The following is a 19564-nucleotide window of genomic DNA, read 5'->3' on the forward strand; positions in this document are numbered from 1 at the left end:
AAGTTGTTTTTAATATATATATTGGTATGAAGTTGAAATATTAAAGTGTAAGTTTTTAATTTTAAAAATGTCCCATATTTACATGTCACTACTGAAACACAGTTTAGCCTTATTTTAACCACAACTCCCACAGGGAGTGAAACTGCATCCCTGCCCCTCATGACTACAGGGTAAACAGTCAGATCCCATTGTTTTGAAGTAATTGTGTCTAAAAGTCTGAAAATCATGGTGTAACAGTAAAATTATCACTATCATTGCACATTTTCCATAGGTAAGCAAACATTTTTGTATTTTCATGAAATACATTATGGTTTTATGTGTGTAAAAACTGTTTAAAGCTGTGTTTGCTAGTCATGTATTGGTTAGCATTTTTCAGCTGTGCTCAAAATAAATTACAATTGTCACTATCAAAACACTATCAAATGTTTCAGTAATGACTGTTTTGGTAGTGGCAACTGTAACTCATTTTGAGCATAGCTTAAAAATGCTAGCCTGTATATGACTAGCAAATATAGCTTTAAACAGTTGTACACGGCTCTTTTTCAGCTCTGACCTTGAACCAGTTCAGTAGAATCATCCATATACCACTTCTTTAATAATTTATATTACTTTCATCTCCATAAATTGTGGTGCTATGGTAATCATCCTGACTTCCTAAGACTCCTATATGAATCCCATACGCTTTTCTGTAGTTATACTATAGTCTTTCTTCATAAGAGTGAATTAAAGGCATCAGCCATTCTTGCATGATGCAGATTCTTGCATAACAAACGTGTTTGTGTTTACTATGTGTAGACAGGCACTTTTCACTAACTAGCATGCTTTTCTGCTTAATCAGTCTGGAGCGTGCAGTCTGGAGCTCCAGCAGCCTGCGGAGGGCTAGCCTGCTGTGATCCGGCAGCTTTGCAGCCCAAATGTAGTGTTTTGATGCACTTCTGTTCACAGTGTTTAAAGGAAGTGTTCTGTGTGTTTTCAGGCTGCGCCTTCGTTAAGTTCTCCACACATGCTGAAGCTCAGTCTGCCATCAGTGCCCTGCACGGTAGCCAGACCATGCCGGTGAGTCCACTCTCGTCCACCATTTCTCTAGTCTCTGCACTTCTATAATCTCTGAATTAATTAATGAGTTTGGATGGATAGATGGATCCTCTACAGTGACACTAACACTGCACATATAACACAAATAATTCATATATTCACTAGAAATAGCACAATAGCACTTTTTCTTTTCCAATGTGATACCAATATTGAAGCCTTGAGCATCGCCCCATACTAATACCAATCAAATATTTTCTTTAAAAGAGACATATTGTACTTTTTTCCAAATTTACAGAGTGTTTTAGTTCATTTTTTATTCATTCATTCATTTTTTGTATGATGTTTTCTTCCCTGTCTTTTGCTGTAAAGAAATCTCTGGTTGTTTGTTTTTTTATATATTACATAAAAATATATGTCCACTGCTCTCACTGGCTGTTTCAGCATGTTAAAACTAACCCTGCCATGTGGAGGCTGTACTTTAGCCTGCTTCCTTTGACTTTCTTACAAAAATTAAGAATATTAAGAAATATGTGTCTGCTGTCAAAGTTCACAGATGAGGTTGCTATGGGAATAAGAGAGGATGATAACTTGAACCAGTTTGACTACATAAAATATCCATGTTATGTTTTACCTTGTGTCAGTTCACGCCCTGCTTATTCCTAATAAGCCTGTAATTTTAATGGACTAAAAAAGGTAGACATTCAATATCATAGGTGGATGATCTGTTAACTTTTGGCAATAACAACTATAAAATTACACTCAAGTAAACATTCCAAAAAGCTCTTATTGTTGCGTAACCCAAGACAATCTCGATGTTTACTTTGAAAACCAGATGCCACAACCTTATGGCACAGCACAGTGAGACTTTGCCAGGAGATTAAAGCACCCATATCAGGGAAAACAGAATTTTATGCTCTTTTTTTTTTAAATAAAATTTTGATGTAGTATGTAAATATTTTTTGTTTCCCGGCCCTACAGTCCATATAGGTAAACTAAGCTGCAAAAAAGTCTTGTTTTGAATACATTTTTCTGGGATGTCACAAAAACCAATGCTTATATCTGTAGATACAGCCTATTTCAGTTTAGCCCCACCCATTTACACTGAAGTTATAAGGAATGGATCAGCCTGGCCTTTTGTATAAGGCACAATGCAGGGCAGCCAGTCAAAACAGTGGTCATTTACACCTATCAGTCACAAAAACAGCCAGTTTGATTCTGAGGGATAAAGAGAGGTCATGTAAAAATAAATCATGTCTGTTTTTGGTACATAAATCTTCACAAACCTGTGGACCTGCAGGTTTGGGGAGGGGATACAGGAAAAATGTAGGATTCGAGCCCATTTTAAATTATAATTCCTAAACAGAAAAAAATGCAAGTGTTCTTTTTGGCTACAAAGTGTGCTTACATTAATTTAGTTGAATAGGTGTGTAGTTGGCAGGTCTTCCCGTGGCAGAGCTGCAAAAAAGCCTTCTGTTCAGCGCGTGGAGACTGAATCATACAGCTATTCAGCTTCACGTGCACTATTCAGCACTCGAAAGAAGCCCTGGAATCTTTCACTTTCACGGCTGCTTTGTTTGCTACAAAACTCCTGCTGGCTGTCGAATCTCAATGTGTGCCGTTCGGGGTGTGCGTATGCTTTCATAGAGAGAGAAAGAGAGAAGGAGAACAAAAGAAAAATGCGCTGGACATGCCAATACAGCTTATTTGAATTTGAAAAAAAACTGAACTAGGGAGAGAAAGAACGAGGGATGCGCCATCGGCTTTTGGTGTGACAGTGGGGTCAATGTAAGTGCAATTCATGAGAGCTGAATGGTGAAGCATGGTGCATTTGTGGACAGATATAAGCACCCCCATCTCTCTCTCTCTCTGTCTCTCTCCCTTATGCACACACCTTCCTCTCTCTATCCTCCCGGGATATTAGGCAATAGACTTGTTTACCTCACCTTTCACCAAATCGGCTGGTGAATTATTCATCGGCGTATAAGCAGGAGGGCAGCGAAAGAGTGATAGAGAGAGAGAGAGAGAGAGAGGAAGTGAGAGAGACGGGGGACAGGGAAGCATCCAGAGGCTGACTTGAACATGCATGTTTCATTCTCACAGAATAAATTCATTATAAAACCCCTTATCACACTCTGTATTCCAGTGTACACAGCTGGGGGAAGGTGGGGGGCGAGGTGACTGACCGCCTGACCCTGGTCTGCTTCTAGCCTTTAGGGAGACTGTTTACCCCCAGCAGGGAGTTTCTTCATGAGGAAGAGCTGGGGGAAACGTCAGCCCTCACTGCAGCAGAACATGAAAGGTCATCAACCCTCAGACCTTCCAGATCCTCCAAGCCGGTCACTCAGTGGTCCTTAAACCGTAATATTTTGAACCGAAAGGGATTTTAAGATGTTTTATTCAATGTATCAATAGTTATTATACACTGAAAATTCTATACTGTAATTATCCATTTACAATCATTTACAATTAAAATGTTACCTACCTCAGAAGCTGAACCTCATAAAATCCCAGGTATATTACATATTAAGGCTTATTATTTAGTAACTACAGGGACTTAATTGCAAAGCACTTGAGCTATTCTTATTCTTATAGAAGTGTGTAATAAAAATTTGGGCCGACGGGCCCTGTTCGTTTCAGGTTTTAAAACTAAAATTCTTAAAACGTCCAGTTAAAAACTGGCCAGTCAAAAATTTCTCTCTCTCCCCAGTATCTAAGTAGATATAGCTAAGCGAGCTATCCTACTGGTTAGGATTTGTTAGAGATGGAAACCAGCAACAGCGGCAGCAGCTCTATACTAGTGAATACTACTGAATCTCTACTTTTCCCTCACTGCAAAATTACTTTTAAGCAAAATATATGCTAATATTTCTGTCATGGAATGTCTTTTAGGAGTTTCAAATGCCTGTTTTTAGTCTAGAATGGCCAAAACATGCTTAGCTTAGCACTAACAAACTACTAGAATTTCCTAGGGATGCTAGCAGAAGTTAGCATTATCATAGAGGTGGGTTTGTCCATGTGATTTTATCGTGCTTTGACTTTTTTTATTAAACAGCAGGACTTCCTAAAGTGCTAAAGTGTCCTGTTCATATTTCCTCTGCCTTAAATAATGTCTCTGATGCTGACTAGTAAGCTAGGTAGCTAACTAAGCTAGTTAGCATCAATCATTAACTAGCAGAAAACAACTGGTGCCTAACATAGCATTAGCAGTTTGGCTAATTTCACCAAATGACGTATGATAGAGGTTTTAAGCAACACCTCTTAATACTGATGTCGCTACTTACATTTTACACTAACCTCCTTTTGTGCAGAGGTGGACGAAGACATGTACTTGAGTTAAAGCAGAGATACCCAAGGTAAAACATTACTCCAGTAAAAGTAGAAGTCCTTACTCTAGACCTCAACTTGAGTAAAAGTACTAAAGTATTTACCTTCAAATGTCCTTATGTAAAGTAAAAGTACTAAAAGATTATGACTAAGGTCTGTTATCATTTATGTAACAAGACTCGCTTCATGAACTCATTTTAGGTGAAAATCCTCCAGCGTCTCTCTTGGTAAACCAGTCTTTTAATAGAAGGTCATTAATTTGTGACGCTGACGTCTATTACAAAGATGATAAGCACAAAACACTGAAGGTAAACAGTTTCCATCAGGGAGAACCGAGTGGCTCTGAAATCACTTTTTACAATCAAGCAAAGTTTCAGTTTAAGATTACTTTGTAAATTAGTTTACAAGTTGAATAAAAACTGGCTTTAAACTCAGGATCACAAATCAGTTTTCCTTTACTGTATTGATCTGTAGGTCTCTGTTCATAAACATAAACCAGCCCAGACTAATTTACTATAAAATGAAAGTGTTTGTATGAATTCAGAAAAAAAGAAACAAGCCAGTCACGACTGCATATGTTTACATATTTCTATATTGTGGTCTCTTTACACAAAGTTAGGTTAGTTCCATCATTTAGGTAGATGTATGTGCTCCCAAATTTTTAGCTGCTGAACCGTGTGCTTGCAGTGGGTTGGTATGACCAACAGGTCAAAACAAGCTCAAAACAAAGTGACCACTGTGCCCTGATTGATGTTCTTGCTTTGCATGTTACATTTTTATAACACCACACAAAGTGTAGTGGAGTAAAAAGTCTGATATTTGACTTTGAAATGTAGTGGAGTGAAAGTAAAAAGACGCCCAAAATAGAAATACTTAAGTAAAGTACAGATACACGAAAAAAACTACGTAAGTACAGTAATGAATTACATTTACTTAGTTACTGTCCACCACTGTTTTTGTGAAACTATCAAAAGAACCAGGTCATCCTTTTGTTCATTATGTTATTTCATTAGTATTTATGTAACTTAGTTGGTGTAGTTATTTACGCTAAACACAAATAGAGTGCATGTTTATGGTATTGCACATTGATTTGTAAGTAGGGTGAGCAGCTTGATGTTGAGGTGTTTTGAATGCAAACAATGTAGCTGAGTGAAGCTCTATCTCTCAGGTTTGGATCACTTCCTCCTGACATAGCAAAACCCCTCTCTCTTTGCATTATATTCATGCATACATGCATGCATGAACACTCCCCTCTGCACTCCCACCCCTCTCTTTCTCTCTCTTTTACACTCACTGTCATATGCCTACAGTATAGGTCTGAATACACACACATTGACCTCATTTTCCAGTTTGGTAACTTACACTGACTGTATCTGACTATATGAGACTGAATGTGAGTATGTGCATATACTGTGCGCCATAATCAATTATAATAATTTTAATGAACATATATAATGGGTCTGCACAAATTATTGTAGCCATCCTGATAAAATTAACTGCAATTAACAAATCATTAAGATCTGCAATAACAGAACAGGTCAAATGACATGATTACCTTGCTGAGAATGTAGCCTTAGGAGTGGCGTCTAACATAACAGCAGTTGAGATCCTCCATGAACCAGACTCAAAACTCCACTCCCAAGCGAGTGACTTAACCACTCTGCTATAAAGGTAAGTGCAAAGCACACATATATGTACACAGCTCAAAAACAATATCCTTAACTGTAAAATGCTAAAAAGCTCAAATCTAAAAAGGGTTCAAATGTGATCATACTCCCTCCCAGTATGGACTTGAATATGTATTTTATTATTTTTGTAGGCTTAGATGGAGAAAAAACGTTCAGGGAATGCTAACAGTTTTGGTAACAGCCTCAAACTATGTGCTTGTTATTGTGATCTAAATATCTATTCGGATTATATGGTTTTATATTTTGCACTATCACTCCAACCTTATTTACGTTACACTGCCTTGCTGTTAAGTTGGGCAAGGCCTTGCTAATGACACTTGAAACTGTTAATGGCCTAGCCCTGGCATGTCTTATTAATCTGTTAAAGCATTATACCTAAGAATGTACTGAATTTTTCTGCCAAAAATGGTCAAAAATGGCAGTTTTATTTTTTGGATGAAAGAGAAAAAATAAAAAGAGAAAAGCAAAGGATTAAAAGAATAAATAAAAACAATAAAATGTGAAAAATCAAACACTTGAGAAATCATTTGAATAGCTTTGTTCTATACACCAGTCAGCACAGACGCATTCAAACAGCTTGAGCAGCAGTAGTCAATAGTGATGCTGTGGCTACATTCTGTTTGGTCTTGAGTTTATATACTTTTTTCTCATTAACTGAGTTCATGAAAATCTTTATCAAACATCACATTAATAATACTTTTTGGCAACTTTTGGTAATAAACTTTTTACTTCTTTTTTTGGAAGGTCCTAAACAAGCACTTTCAAGAAATGCATGTGATTGTTAGATCTGAGATTTATGGCTGTTTCTTGTCTAAAAATGAGCACTAAAGCAACTACTAGACTGCTAGTCAGGAGTTCCAAAGCCGTCCCTGAAAGCTTCACATATTAAAAAACGAGGCATTTTCTGTTGTTCTAGAGAAGGCGCCTTTGGGAAACAATGAAGAATTATATTTGAATAATCTTAGAACTCTTCATATTTTATATCATTGAGCAAGCTGTTTAAAATTAAATTAATCCTCTTTCTCAACATTGGTCAATAATTTTCCCTTTAGTGAAAATCATGTGTCATTGCCCTTCCAGAGACAGGCTAGGTACAAACTCCTAGGATCTCACACAGCTCATTTTGGGTGATTTTCATAAATAGCTGCTAAATTTTGGGAGAGAATAGTAGTAATTCATACTTGATAGGTGTCTTTAATAATAAGAATTATTATTATTATTATTATTATTATTATTACTTCTTGCAAACCTATTATTTTAATTATAATTTATCTCATATCAACATCGCTATATCCAGCAGCTTTATTGAACATTGAGATTAAGTCTATGTCATGTAGACCTAGTATACAGATGGATGGATGGGTAGCCAGATAGATAGCTAGACAGATAAATAAAGTGATAGATAGATAGATAGATAGATAGATAGATAGATAGATAGATAGATAGATAGATAGATAGATAGATAGATAGATAGAGGGATAAGGGAAATTGCTGTGTTACAGCAGCAAGACATATAATTGCACATAAACTTACATATATTATGCAGAAATAAAAATCTAAATAAATATAGACATAAATTAGGCAGAAATAAAAAATAGACATAAGTTAAAGTATGAGAGACTAGGAATATGAGAATATCTATTTGAATACTTGCATAGCATTTTTGTATTTACATGAGAGCAGGTATGACAGAGTTTACAGCACAACGAATATCAATATTATATACCAATTTATACTATTATATAACAATTTCATGAGGCTAGGTGTATTGTTTTTAATGTGTATATTTCACTACTATGTCTATAGGCCCTTCAGTCTCACATCATATCCTTTCCATATATTTGTGTATTTTTATTGCATCCAATTGAAATGTTCCAGTTTATCAATTTTGGAAATGACACATTAAATCATCCCTTTAAAACTGTAATCACATTAAATCATTGTGAAGTAAAAAATTATTCATGTGTTGAGCTTAGTGTGTTTTGTGTGCGGTGTGTGTGTGTGTGTGTGTGTGTGTGTGTGTATTTGTGTGTGTTTGTGCCCATGAAACAGTAATGACGGGTCAGGTCACATTCCTGCTCTAAGCAGTATCTCTATTCCAGGCACGCTTGCCCCCTGTGTGTCTCCTCAACCCCCCCTCACCACCCCACGCCTCGGACGTGGCACAATTAAAAATTTACACCCTTGAGCTGTAAAGCAAATTGCCAGACTTCTGGAAGGGCCTTGTACAGCGGACGTCCTGGGACAGAATTAAACTCGGAGAAGGCCGGGGTCACATCACTCTGACCCTTCAATTTCGACTGAGTACACGGGTTAGGGATTGGCCCCTATCTTAACAAATACAGGCGCCGAAATGAAACTGCAGAAGCTATCTCATATTAAGATCGACTGTGCTGAGGCGTTCTCACATCTGCCCGAGGTGGAATGCCGCTGGGTAGGGTTGGATTTTCATTTCTTTGTAACAGCTTCTCTGTGTATGAAGACCAATTTTAACAGAATGGCTGGTGCAACACAGTAATAGCTATTGCTGTTGTGGAAAGAATGCTTGCCTTCACACTGCTGGGATATGATTGTATAGGAAAAATCATAAAAGTGATGTGACCCCATCTGCCCCCATTTGTATTTATCAGAGAATTTTATATAATAATAGCAACAATGCTAATACATTTGTTTAACATTTAGAAATCTGGTGTTATTGCTTTTGTTTTGCCACACTCTTAAAAAAATCTAGTATCAAAATGAAAAAGATTCTATGTCATGTAACAATTACTGAACCCTTTGTGGGACCATTTTAACAAGTTTAAAATCCCTTTAAAGGCCCATGAGCAGGCCCAAAGTTTAATTACATACTTCTGGAACCTGAGAATACCTCAGCCAGCTTGCATTAAAGTCCTTATAGTTACTGAATAATAAGCCTTAGTATGTAATAAGTCTGGGATTTTAAGTGGTTAGCCATGAACACTTGAAGAACCACTTTTTAAGGGTGGTACTCAGGCTCTATTTGAGAGGTAATGGAGAGGGAAAGGGCCATAATGGTGGAAAAATCTCCTTTGTAAAATGACCACTGCCCCTTTCTTTCCTCTTTGGATTAATGTGCTATCACCTTATTATCAATATTTACATCCCATGCATGTGAGATTTACACTCTCCGGGAGTTATGACCAGAGCAGCTGATTTGTTTATGTGTTTTTTCCGTTATATAGTTTTGTGTTCACTTTCTATTAGTTATGCTGTGTTCAGTTGCCAGTTTGCGACTGTTCTGACAAATTGAGCTAGTAGCAGGAGAAAATGATGAAATTGCAGGTTCTGATGGGCAGCTGGTCAGGAAAGTTTGGGCTGGTGATTTGTATTGGATCTGGCAACCCTACCCACCATTGAGAATTTTAAAAATTCTGGGCAATCTGCATCTTTAGGAAGAGAAACAGGTGTGATAACCAGTATTGACCAGTGAGAACTATTAGAGGTTAATAAATAAAGTTCCAATTTTCAGTTTTATAATTAATAAAACTAGTAAATAAAAGATCAAAATAATCTAAAAAGGGAGTACTGCCAGGTGCATCTCTGGAATGAGAATTGCTAAGCTAAATTAGTGATGTATTACTACCAGAAGGGTTGCTAACACTACAGTAATGAACATTAACATCATTATATATATATATACTGTGCGAAGGTCTTAAGCACCCAAGACACATTTTCAAAATCTATTTCTGAGAAGTGGTCTGTGGTCCCCACCTGCAGAACCACTCCTTTATTGAGTGTGTCTTGCTAATTGGCAATAATTTCCACTTGTTGTCTATTCCATTTGCACAACATCATGTGAAATTGATTCTCAATCAATGTTGCTTCCTAAGTGGACAGTTTGATTTCACAGAGGTTTGATTTACTTGGAGTTATATTGTGTTGTTTAAGTGTTCCCTTTATTTTTTTGAGCAGTGTATATGTAAAGTGTTAATATTTGAACAAACAAAATTTTGAGAATATTAATGAATAACTATTATATATATATATATATATATATATATATATATATATATATATATATATATATATATATATAAAATAGTGATTTTCTGGATGTTAGTGTGTTTGTTTAACCATTCAAGCCTCTCCTCGAAGAAGCCCAGTATTATATGTAGTTAAAAAGCAGCTCCTGGTTTGACCAATCAGTGCTTCAGTAAATTGTGCTCATGATGTAATTGATGATATTAACAAGTCTCTGTGGTGGCTGTGAAGTTGTCAAGGAAAAATATGGATCCAAGAAATTCTTGTTACTTTTTACTGTTTTTATGTTTATTTGAATTATGACTATGACTTTATTCTACTGTATATTGTGATAAACTCACTGCTGAGGTGAATTGTTAAAAAATTAGCTTAGATGCCTAAAACTTTCGCACAATACTGTATATATAGTATAAAATCAATGAGCCATAGGCACGTGTTATCGTTATTAAATAACATCATAGCCTTTGGCTCGTGCTTGCAACTGAATCACAGCAGTCGTTTGCAGTAACAGTCTTGCTCTCATGCTCATGTTCTATATGATCTGTTGTTTAATTACACCACACTTTATTAACAATAATAGTGACTTCTAACAGTTAAATGCACCTTTCAAGTCTTCAAGCACATATTACATAGAGTAGAGTAAAAATAAATACAGATCTGCAAGATAGTAACAAGCAAGTAAAATGCACATAAATCGTTATGTCTATAGAGAAGTGTATAAGTTTTAAGCATATAAGAAATTTAGATTTATATAACAATCAAAGTCTAGAAAATATACAGGTAAAAACAATTCTAAAGAAATTAGGAGTAAGTAATATATCAAGTATGTACTGCTTAGTGTTGTAGTATCAATTTGAATCTTGCATTAGCTGTTAGCATCTCATAAAGCTTATAAATCTCAGCACCATGGATAGAGAGGAGAAAACTGTCCACATACACCCAGTAACCTCTTAGATCATGTCATAGGTGACAGGGACGTTGCTATGGCACTCAAGAGATGACCCTGCAGTCCATTTCTCTTTTTTTTATGGGACAGCAGTGGTTATGTAAGTGGACAGCAGCGAGCGCAGGGTAATCCGGCCTTATTGCCTCGCAGCAAAGGCACAGAGACAGATGTGTAGACTTGGAGTGGTGTCAAATATACGGCTTAGTTAGCTCCTTTACATCCCTTGGTCAGCTCAAGTACTGGAAAAAGGACCAGGGTGCCCTTGCACAGGGCTGTCACGTAAAGCCCCTCTCCTCCCTTTGATTCCAGGACCCCTCTTTTCTCCTCGTTTCCCCTCTGTAGAAACAGCTGCGCATATTATTCCCACAGTTTCTCTTCTGAATCCACTTCTCCAGGTCTTCCATGGCTGGTGGGAATTTTTCCTGCCGCTTGACGGCTTAAAATTTAATGAGAGTTTTACTTCATAGTTCACCCATCTCTCTCTCTCTCTCTCTCTCTCTCTCTTTCTCTCTCTCTCTCTCTCTCTGTCTCTCTCTCTCTCTCTCTTATATTAAGGTGTTATCCCTGCTGAGAGACGATTGTGAGATACTATCAAATTTTCAAATTTTAAGGCAAACTCTGTTGTAGTGCACAAACATGGAATTATGCACTAAAACATAAAGGTTATGAAATGGTTCTTGACATTGATTCTAGAAAATTCTACAAAATAGCTTAAATAAATGAAATTTATTAAATTAAAAAACACATTCTGATGTATTCCACGCAGTCATATGCAAAACTTAAAACGTCCTGGTTGCCTTAATAAGCACATTTTGAAAAATTTTGAAAATAAGCTAATTTTACTACACAGTTTTTATTTGTTAAATGTAACATATTGGAAAACACATATGATGTGAGACATGCCATAACTTTTCACAGCCCACAAGTTTTTTATTTGTGCATTAAAATGTGTAAAAGTATGATTTTCACCAGGGGTGCTAACATTTTTGCATACTGCTGTATGAAAATGGTTCTACAAAGAAGCTTTCACTGAAAGGTTCTTTAGGGAAGCAAAAGTGGTTCTGCTGTGGTCTTGCTTCAAATAACCTTTTTTGCCTCTTTAATTTTACAAAGTGTATGCATCCTTCACATCAATATAGAAGGAACGTTTCTGTACTGTTAAAATAGCTGAACAATGCTATATGGTTCAGCCTCTGACTGAGACTGCAGACCTGAGATCAGTTGGATGCAGTGGAAATGTGTTTTCTGGACTTCTATGGAAATCATGCTTCACTGTCTAGCAGTCTGATAAATTAATCTGGATTTAGCAGATTGCAGAATAACTCTAACTATTAGAATGCATAGTAACAACAGCAAAGTTTGGTGGAGGAGGGATAATGGTCTGCCGCTGTTTTTTAGGCTTTGAACTCAGTTCCTTAGTTCTAGTGAAGGATAATGTTAATGTTATAGCATACAAAGATATTTTAGAAAATGACATGCTTCCAGTTTTGTGGTAACAATTTGGATAAGGCCCTTTCATGTTCCATCTGCCCCTGAGCTCTATAAAGGCATTGCTTGAAGAGTTTGTACTGGAGGAACTCCAGTGACCTGTACAGAGCCCTGACCTCAACCCCTTTTAACACCTATGGGATGAATTGGAAAGGCAATTGTGAGCCAGGCCTTCATAGTAGTGCCTGACCACACAAATGCTCTCTAGACTGAATGAGCATAAATTCCTCCAGACAGACTCCAAAGCCTTCCCAGAACAGTGTTATAGCTAAAAAAGGAGGTGGGGGATGCAATTCCATATTTAATCCCCATGGTTTTGGAATGGGATGTCCAACAAGCTCATATAGGTGCAATGTATAGGTGTCCATATACTTTTGGCCATATAATATATATAGGGCTGGACTTCACTCCTGCACTAAAATGACCCATATTCTGAATCAAACAGACTGTCTTTGTTATTGTGCTCAATATATGTAAATTGCCTTTGTTCTCATTGGTTCGTTCAAATAAAACATTCCAGGCTCTGGATCCTTTACAACAGCACAACCTTTTCTTCCAATAGCAATGCTTCTTATCACTCTATTGTAAATCAGAGAAAAGCTGAATGTGTTTGTGGTCATGACATTACAGCTATCATAAATAGGGTGTTTTTACACTTTAGTTGTCATTCATGGACTGAGGGGTATAGAGGACATTTTAATATTCATTCTGACAAACATTCTAACTAGTGCATCAAACTCTGACTGCAATAAAAGCGTGGAAAGGTGGGTTTTCTATGATACAGGCCCTTTAAACTGTAAAACAAAGTATTATAACTTGCAGACAGTTTAATGCCCACAGATTAAATTCAACAGCAGATGAAGCTTAGCATTCAGCATGGAGGACTGATCTGATAGGCCTACTCCATTTCTCATTACTTCAACAGTCAGGCCCTGACCAGCTTTTAAAATGCCTCATTGGTTGAATATGAGCGGAATGAGCTGTGGTTTGGTATTCCAGTCTCACTCTCTGACAGACTCCCCTGGAGTTACACCCAGCAATCATTTTAACAGGTTTCGTGATAAAAATTGGAGTGACACAAGATAAGGCCTTGTACTGACGTGCAGCCTTGCAATGGCCTGGAGAGAAGGGGAGTGTAAAGGGGAGAAGCTGGAGCTTTAGCTGGAGTTTGGACTGCACAATGTATTTTGTTTGTTAATATATTTACAATATATTGGTCATTGTGATAATTGCCAAGGCTTGTGATATGTAAATAACCCCTTGAACAAATAAAAATAATTAAGCATTCTCACCAGTTCTTGCACACGCCAGGTGAATTTCTTAGTGGTTGGATGAATCAAGGCCTTCGTGGCACCCAAGAAATGCAAATAATTATGACCAAATAACGCTTTAAAGGGGCCAAAATGAAAAATGTAACCATCGATATTCTTCTATTGTAAAAATGCCTATTCGCCTCCTAGGTGGTGCCACAATAGTTTAATGAGTGAGATGTTCCATTTTAATGACTAGAATAACCCCTTTATGTTGATGCATCTTGAAGGAGAAAGCAACATTTGAAAAACTACACACACTTTGGGGCTGATACAGGAAGATTGGCTATTTGAAATTTCTTTCTGCTAGCTGGCCTAAACAGAAGTTGTTGCATAGCTGGTGGTACTGCTAAGACACTAAATTCTAGGTCAATATTTACTAGCCTTTACATCAGTGCATTTCTTTCAGGCTGTGGGGAGGGAGTTATTCCCAGTGGTAGTTTGATCCATGTGGGGTGTTGTAGTGAGAGACCACTGATGGATGGAAAGCTAAAATGAAAACCAATTCTGTTAATTTAATGAGGCTTAACAATGTCTTGAGTGGCATCAATATGATTTTAATCAGTTGCATAAATACCAGCCATGCAAGTGGGGCATCTACACTGAGGCTTATTGTGTGGGGGCACAGCAGCTCGACCTATTAACATCTTTATTAAACCACTTATGTAATTTAGCATGCGTAACTCATGGGTAGCTATGATAGCTCAGTAATATGTTTTAAGCATTAGACCACTTTATAGCAGTTACCACTGGTTTTTATTGCAAGGCACATCACAGTCGCAATATGCACCAATATTAGAATAGTGTACTCTCTGTCTTTGTGATGCAAAGTCATGTGCTGTTGTTTACTACTAACTATGGTGCCCTATCCATATGAGTGGAAAGAAAGAGTATAGCAGTCCAAACAGAGCATAAACTGTTTGTCTTACGCTGACAGTAATAATTGTTTCCTGATAGCCATGAACAGCACATCGTTTAGTTATCTCTCTGTCCCGTAACTCATCACTTCAGTCTGATTAAACTTGTAATAAACTTTTTGCAAGCTGAAGGGGCATTCATATTTAAACGCAGTCACAACTATGATAAATACAAAACAGTTTGTGGGGCTTAGTTTTGATGAAAAATGAGACATGATCTACATGTTTTGAGCCTCTTTTGATTATTTGTTCTAGGAGACGTGAGAGAACATTAAAAGGAAATGCTGACCTGGGACCAGTTTTTGGCCTGTCACATTCAAATGATCTCGATTTGAAGACCTGATTCCAGATCAGTTTAACGCCAGGCTTGCTAAAGATAGGCTGGTGTGTATAATTAATATAGTTTCCAAATGAATGCCTACAGACAGTTCAGCAGCTGAAGAGCCTCAATATTCAACAAAGAGGTCTGATCCATTTAGATTAGTTGCCTTGTGTTGGTCTTCACTAAAAACCATGCATACCACAGCGTGCAAGCAGAGCCAGTCACAACTCTTACCCCCCTCCCTCACATCTCTCATCACCTTAGTGGCTATTGACAGACTCAGATCAATCTCAGTGAGAGGCTTATCTCAGCTGATGTCTTCCTGCCAGATCACTGCCAAATTTAAGCCTTTTCATTGGGATCAGGTACAAGCAATACATTCATCAACCAAGACAATGAAATACAGTGGCCCTAGAAAGTATTTGGATATTGTGCCAGTATTATATTTGTTGTGTTAAGAAACAAAATGTCAAACCAAGTGTATTTTAGAGATTTTCTTTTTGGCAACGTATCCTTTCAAAGGATGGCTGGTGTGTATCAGATCATTGAAAAGTTGCTTGCATCCAAAATGACTTTCTAAATTTCTGATCTTGTGGAAGACCTCTGGAGTCTGTACTGTGTTAATGCTGTACTCATAATGTAGTCTGCAACTAAAATCTGCTGTTGAACATTTTTTGGCTGAATATACTGGTTACTTTGGCAATGGAAATAAGATTGGAATACATTTTTGAAGAAAATGGCGAAATACTCCAAAATAAATAAAAACTTATTTTATGAAGAGTGCTTTCATATGGAGCCCTGCTGGTGATACACTGTATAAATCACAATAATGCGTGGCCACAACTTAGTAAAGCATGAAAACTAAATAATTAAGTTGTAGTCACAGCTTAGCAAGTCATGGGAATGACATCTTAATGCATGGCCAAGTCTTAGCAAGCCATGGGAATGAGATAATCAAGCCTTGGCCAAGCCTTATGCCTTACTAAGTTGTGGCCACAACTTAATTATCTCGTTCCCAAATCTTACTAAATTGTGGCCACACATTAGGATCTCATTGCCACGTGTTAATATGGTGGGACCATGCATTATTTTTCTTTATACAGGATGTCATCAGCTGGACTTTCATACTTTCAGCATGATTTTAGTCATATTTCATTTGTATTGGAGAAACTCAGACGCCTCTAAATGGACCCATAAATTAATAAAATTTAGATCACCTCCCAAGGTGGCCTCAGTGCAAGCCGTCTTTAACTGGTGAAGCATCAAAGCATGACTAACCCAAACTATGCAGCAGTGGATGAGCTATCACCTTTATCTCTGCATCTGCAAGGTGGACCAACAAGGTAGGAGTGTTGTAGAGTGGACACAGTGTTTAAAAACTGCTGTAGCACTGCTGTGTGTGATCCACTCGTACTACCACAACACCCACCACCATGTCAGTGCCACCATTGTGCTGTGATCCACCACCCAAATAATACCTGCTCTGTGGAGGTCCTAACCTCTTATATTGCCCTTCATTCCTTTCAGTCCCCATCTATGCTACATGCCACATGGACTTACAGGGATTTCCTGTCTAAATAGTCTTGACGTTTGTCAAGGTGCACGGTGGCGTGGTGGGTAGCGCTGTCGCCTCACAGGGAGGAGGGCCTGGGTTCGATTCCCCGGCCGGGCGGCCAGGGTCCTCTCTGTGTGGAGTTTGCATGTTCTCCCCGTGTCTGTGTGGGTTTCCTCCGCGTTCTCCGGTTTCCTCCCACAGTCCAAAGACATGCAGTCAGGCCAATTGGACATGCTAAATTGCCCCTAGGTGTGAGTGTCTGGACTGGCGACCTGTCCAGGGTGTATCCTGCCTTCTGCCCGAAGACTGCTGGGATAGGCTCCAGCATCCTGATGGAGAAGCGGCTTAGAAAATGGAACTGCATCAGTTAGTAACAGAAGGGGGGGGTCTCTCCTAGCCAATTATTAATGCAATGGTTATTAATAGCTTTGCAGCAATGCCTTCGAATGTTAGCCAATAAATCTGTTATATGATGGATGTCTAATACCCCTCTACTACCCCTAATTCAGCAAAACCCAAGTAAAGTATGTGTTCTAAAGGAGTCTGAAATCTCATCACCACAAAGAGAGTCCCCTTTAAACTGTGAAGGCAGAAAGCAAAGATTTGCCTTTGGTTCACTTTAAAGGATCTGAGTTAAGTTCATTTCAATGGAACTACATATATAAGCACGCTTAGACCCTGCCCATCCTATTTCTGATTGGGGATGAAGGAATAAGAGGACCAGTATGCGCTGGTAAAGGTCAAGTAGAATAGCTGTGAGGTTTGTAATGGATGTAAGAGGCTGATGTAGCAGGTGTTTCTTCAATGCAGTATGGACTAGAATGAAAAAGACAGGCTTACCATTGGGCTCTGCAGGGTCAGACAGGGAGCACGCCTAGTGGTGGCCATGTCAATCTCAAATCACAGCTACATACGTTTCTAATCCTTATGACTTTTAACAAGTGGTGTTAAGCCTTATTGAGGATAAAGACTTAAAATGTTATGTAGAAGGATCAGCTTTAGCTACACTGAAGCTGAAAGGTTACATGGTTATATGTTTGAGGTCGAGTCTGGCCTTGTTAAATAAATAGCCACACAAACTGAGATTCAATTGAAACAGAGTTTTGCTACAACTATGCATTCATGTTAATATTCCTTTTCACTTACATGTAACCACTACCATCCACCAGCATACTTTGAAATGTTATGCCTGTATTATTTATTTCTGGCTGTTAAATGTGATGAATGATTAAGAATCTCTATGCATCACTTGACACTAACTGCTCTGCTGAATAGCAGATAAACTCAGTAGAGCCACGAAAATCAGGTTAAACGTAACACGGCGCCTTTGCTTCCCCTTCAGGGCGCCTCGTCCAGCCTGGTGGTCAAGTTTGCTGACACGGACAAGGAGCGCACCATCCGGCGCATGCAGCAGATGGTGGGCCAGTTCGGCATCTTTAACCCGGCCATCACCCTGCCCTTCAGCACCTACAGCAGCTACGCACACGCGGTGAGTGCCCTAATCCGTCCTGACCAGTGCCCAGTGCTGAGCTCATCCTGCCCACGCTCAACTGCCCACGCGCTCTCTTACGTTCCCCTGCGTCTGCTCTGCTCACGACCAGCCAGGGATGACGCAGAGTATTCCGTAGGAGCGCCGTATAATGTATTTTTAGTCTGCGTGCTAGGATCCTTCAGATGAAAGAAGAAGAAGGAGAATTGTGGAAGATCAGAAGCAGGCTCAGAATTTCAGTCTAACTACGCTGTTGCTGACACAACAATGTATACAATGATGCTAATAGGACATGTTCACTGTACATGACTACATAAGAATTTACAAAGATTAACTTCATAATAGAATTAATATCTAGAATGGAATCCAGAATCTATTTAATGTCACCCAAAAACGTTGCATCCCCATTTTCATTGTATATGCTTTTTTTTGCAAAATTTGAAAACTCTGGTTTCCCTTTGCATTACCATATATACTTCCACATTACATAGACAAAAGTATTGGGACACTCCTCAGAATTATTGAGTTCAGGTATTTTAGCCACACCCATTGCTAAGAGGTGGATAAAATTAAACACATAGCCTTGCAATCACTGGCAATAGAACAGGTCGTACTGATAAGATCAGTGACTTTAAATGTGGCACTGTCAGAGGATGCCACTGCTGCCACAAATCAGTGTGTGAAGTTTCTGTCCTGCTAGATCTGCCCCCGTCAACTGTAAGTACTACTGTTGAGAAATGGAAGCATCTAGGTGCAGCAACAGCTTAGCCACAAAGCGCTAGACCATGCAAACAGAGTGGGGCTGCTGAGTGCTGAAGCACACAGTGTCTATCCTCTGTTGAATTGTTTATTGAAGAGTTCCAAATTGCCTCTACAAGCAACATCAGCAAAAGAACAGCACTTTAGGAGCTTCACAAAATGGGTTTCCATGGCCGAGCAGCTGCATGCAAGCCTAAGATTAAAATGCACAATACCAAGTGCCAGATGGAACGGTGTAAAGCAAACCTCCACTGGACTCTGGTGTAGCGGAAACTTATTCTGTAGAAACTTATTCTCTATCTGGTAATCTGATGGACGAGTCTGGGTTTGGCAAATTCCAGGACAATGTTACCTGCCTGATTGCATTTTGCCAAGTGTAAAGTTTGGTGGAGGAGGAATAATGATGTGGGGTTGTTTTTTCAGGAGTTGGCCTAGGCCCCTTAGTTCCAGTGAGGGGGAATCTTAATGCTTCAGTAAACCTAGACATTGCTGGTGTGGAAGAACTTGCCCACACAGAGTCCTGACCTCAACCCAGTTGAACACCTTTGGGACGAACCAGAATGAAGAATGCAAGCAAAGCTCTCTCGACCAACACCAGTGTCTGATAGCAATTATTAAAATGAAAATTTCTGCATAATTCAGTGGTTAAGTTATAAACAAACCCATTCAGAATGCTTTGATGTGAAATGGTTAGCCGTTAGAATGCTGATATGGATTTCTTTACAATGG

General features: G+C 38.5%; 1 protein-coding gene across 9 annotated transcripts in view; it reads left to right on the forward strand.

The window, feature by feature from the left end:
* Positions 1-19564, forward strand: part of celf5a (cugbp, Elav-like family member 5a) — a 293357-nt gene that overhangs the window by 241219 nt on the left and 32574 nt on the right. For all 9 annotated transcript variants that reach the window (XM_017712058.2, XM_017712062.2, XM_017712056.2 and 6 more), the window contains exons 5-6: positions 977-1056; positions 17930-18076. In XM_017712058.2, coding sequence (XP_017567547.2) covers positions 977-1056; positions 17930-18076 — 227 coding nt within the window. The remainder of the gene's footprint in view (positions 1-976; positions 1057-17929; positions 18077-19564) is intronic.

This window comes from Pygocentrus nattereri, chromosome 15, assembly GCF_015220715.1.
Source record: "Pygocentrus nattereri isolate fPygNat1 chromosome 15, fPygNat1.pri, whole genome shotgun sequence".
NCBI lineage: Eukaryota > Metazoa > Chordata > Actinopteri > Characiformes > Serrasalmidae > Pygocentrus > Pygocentrus nattereri.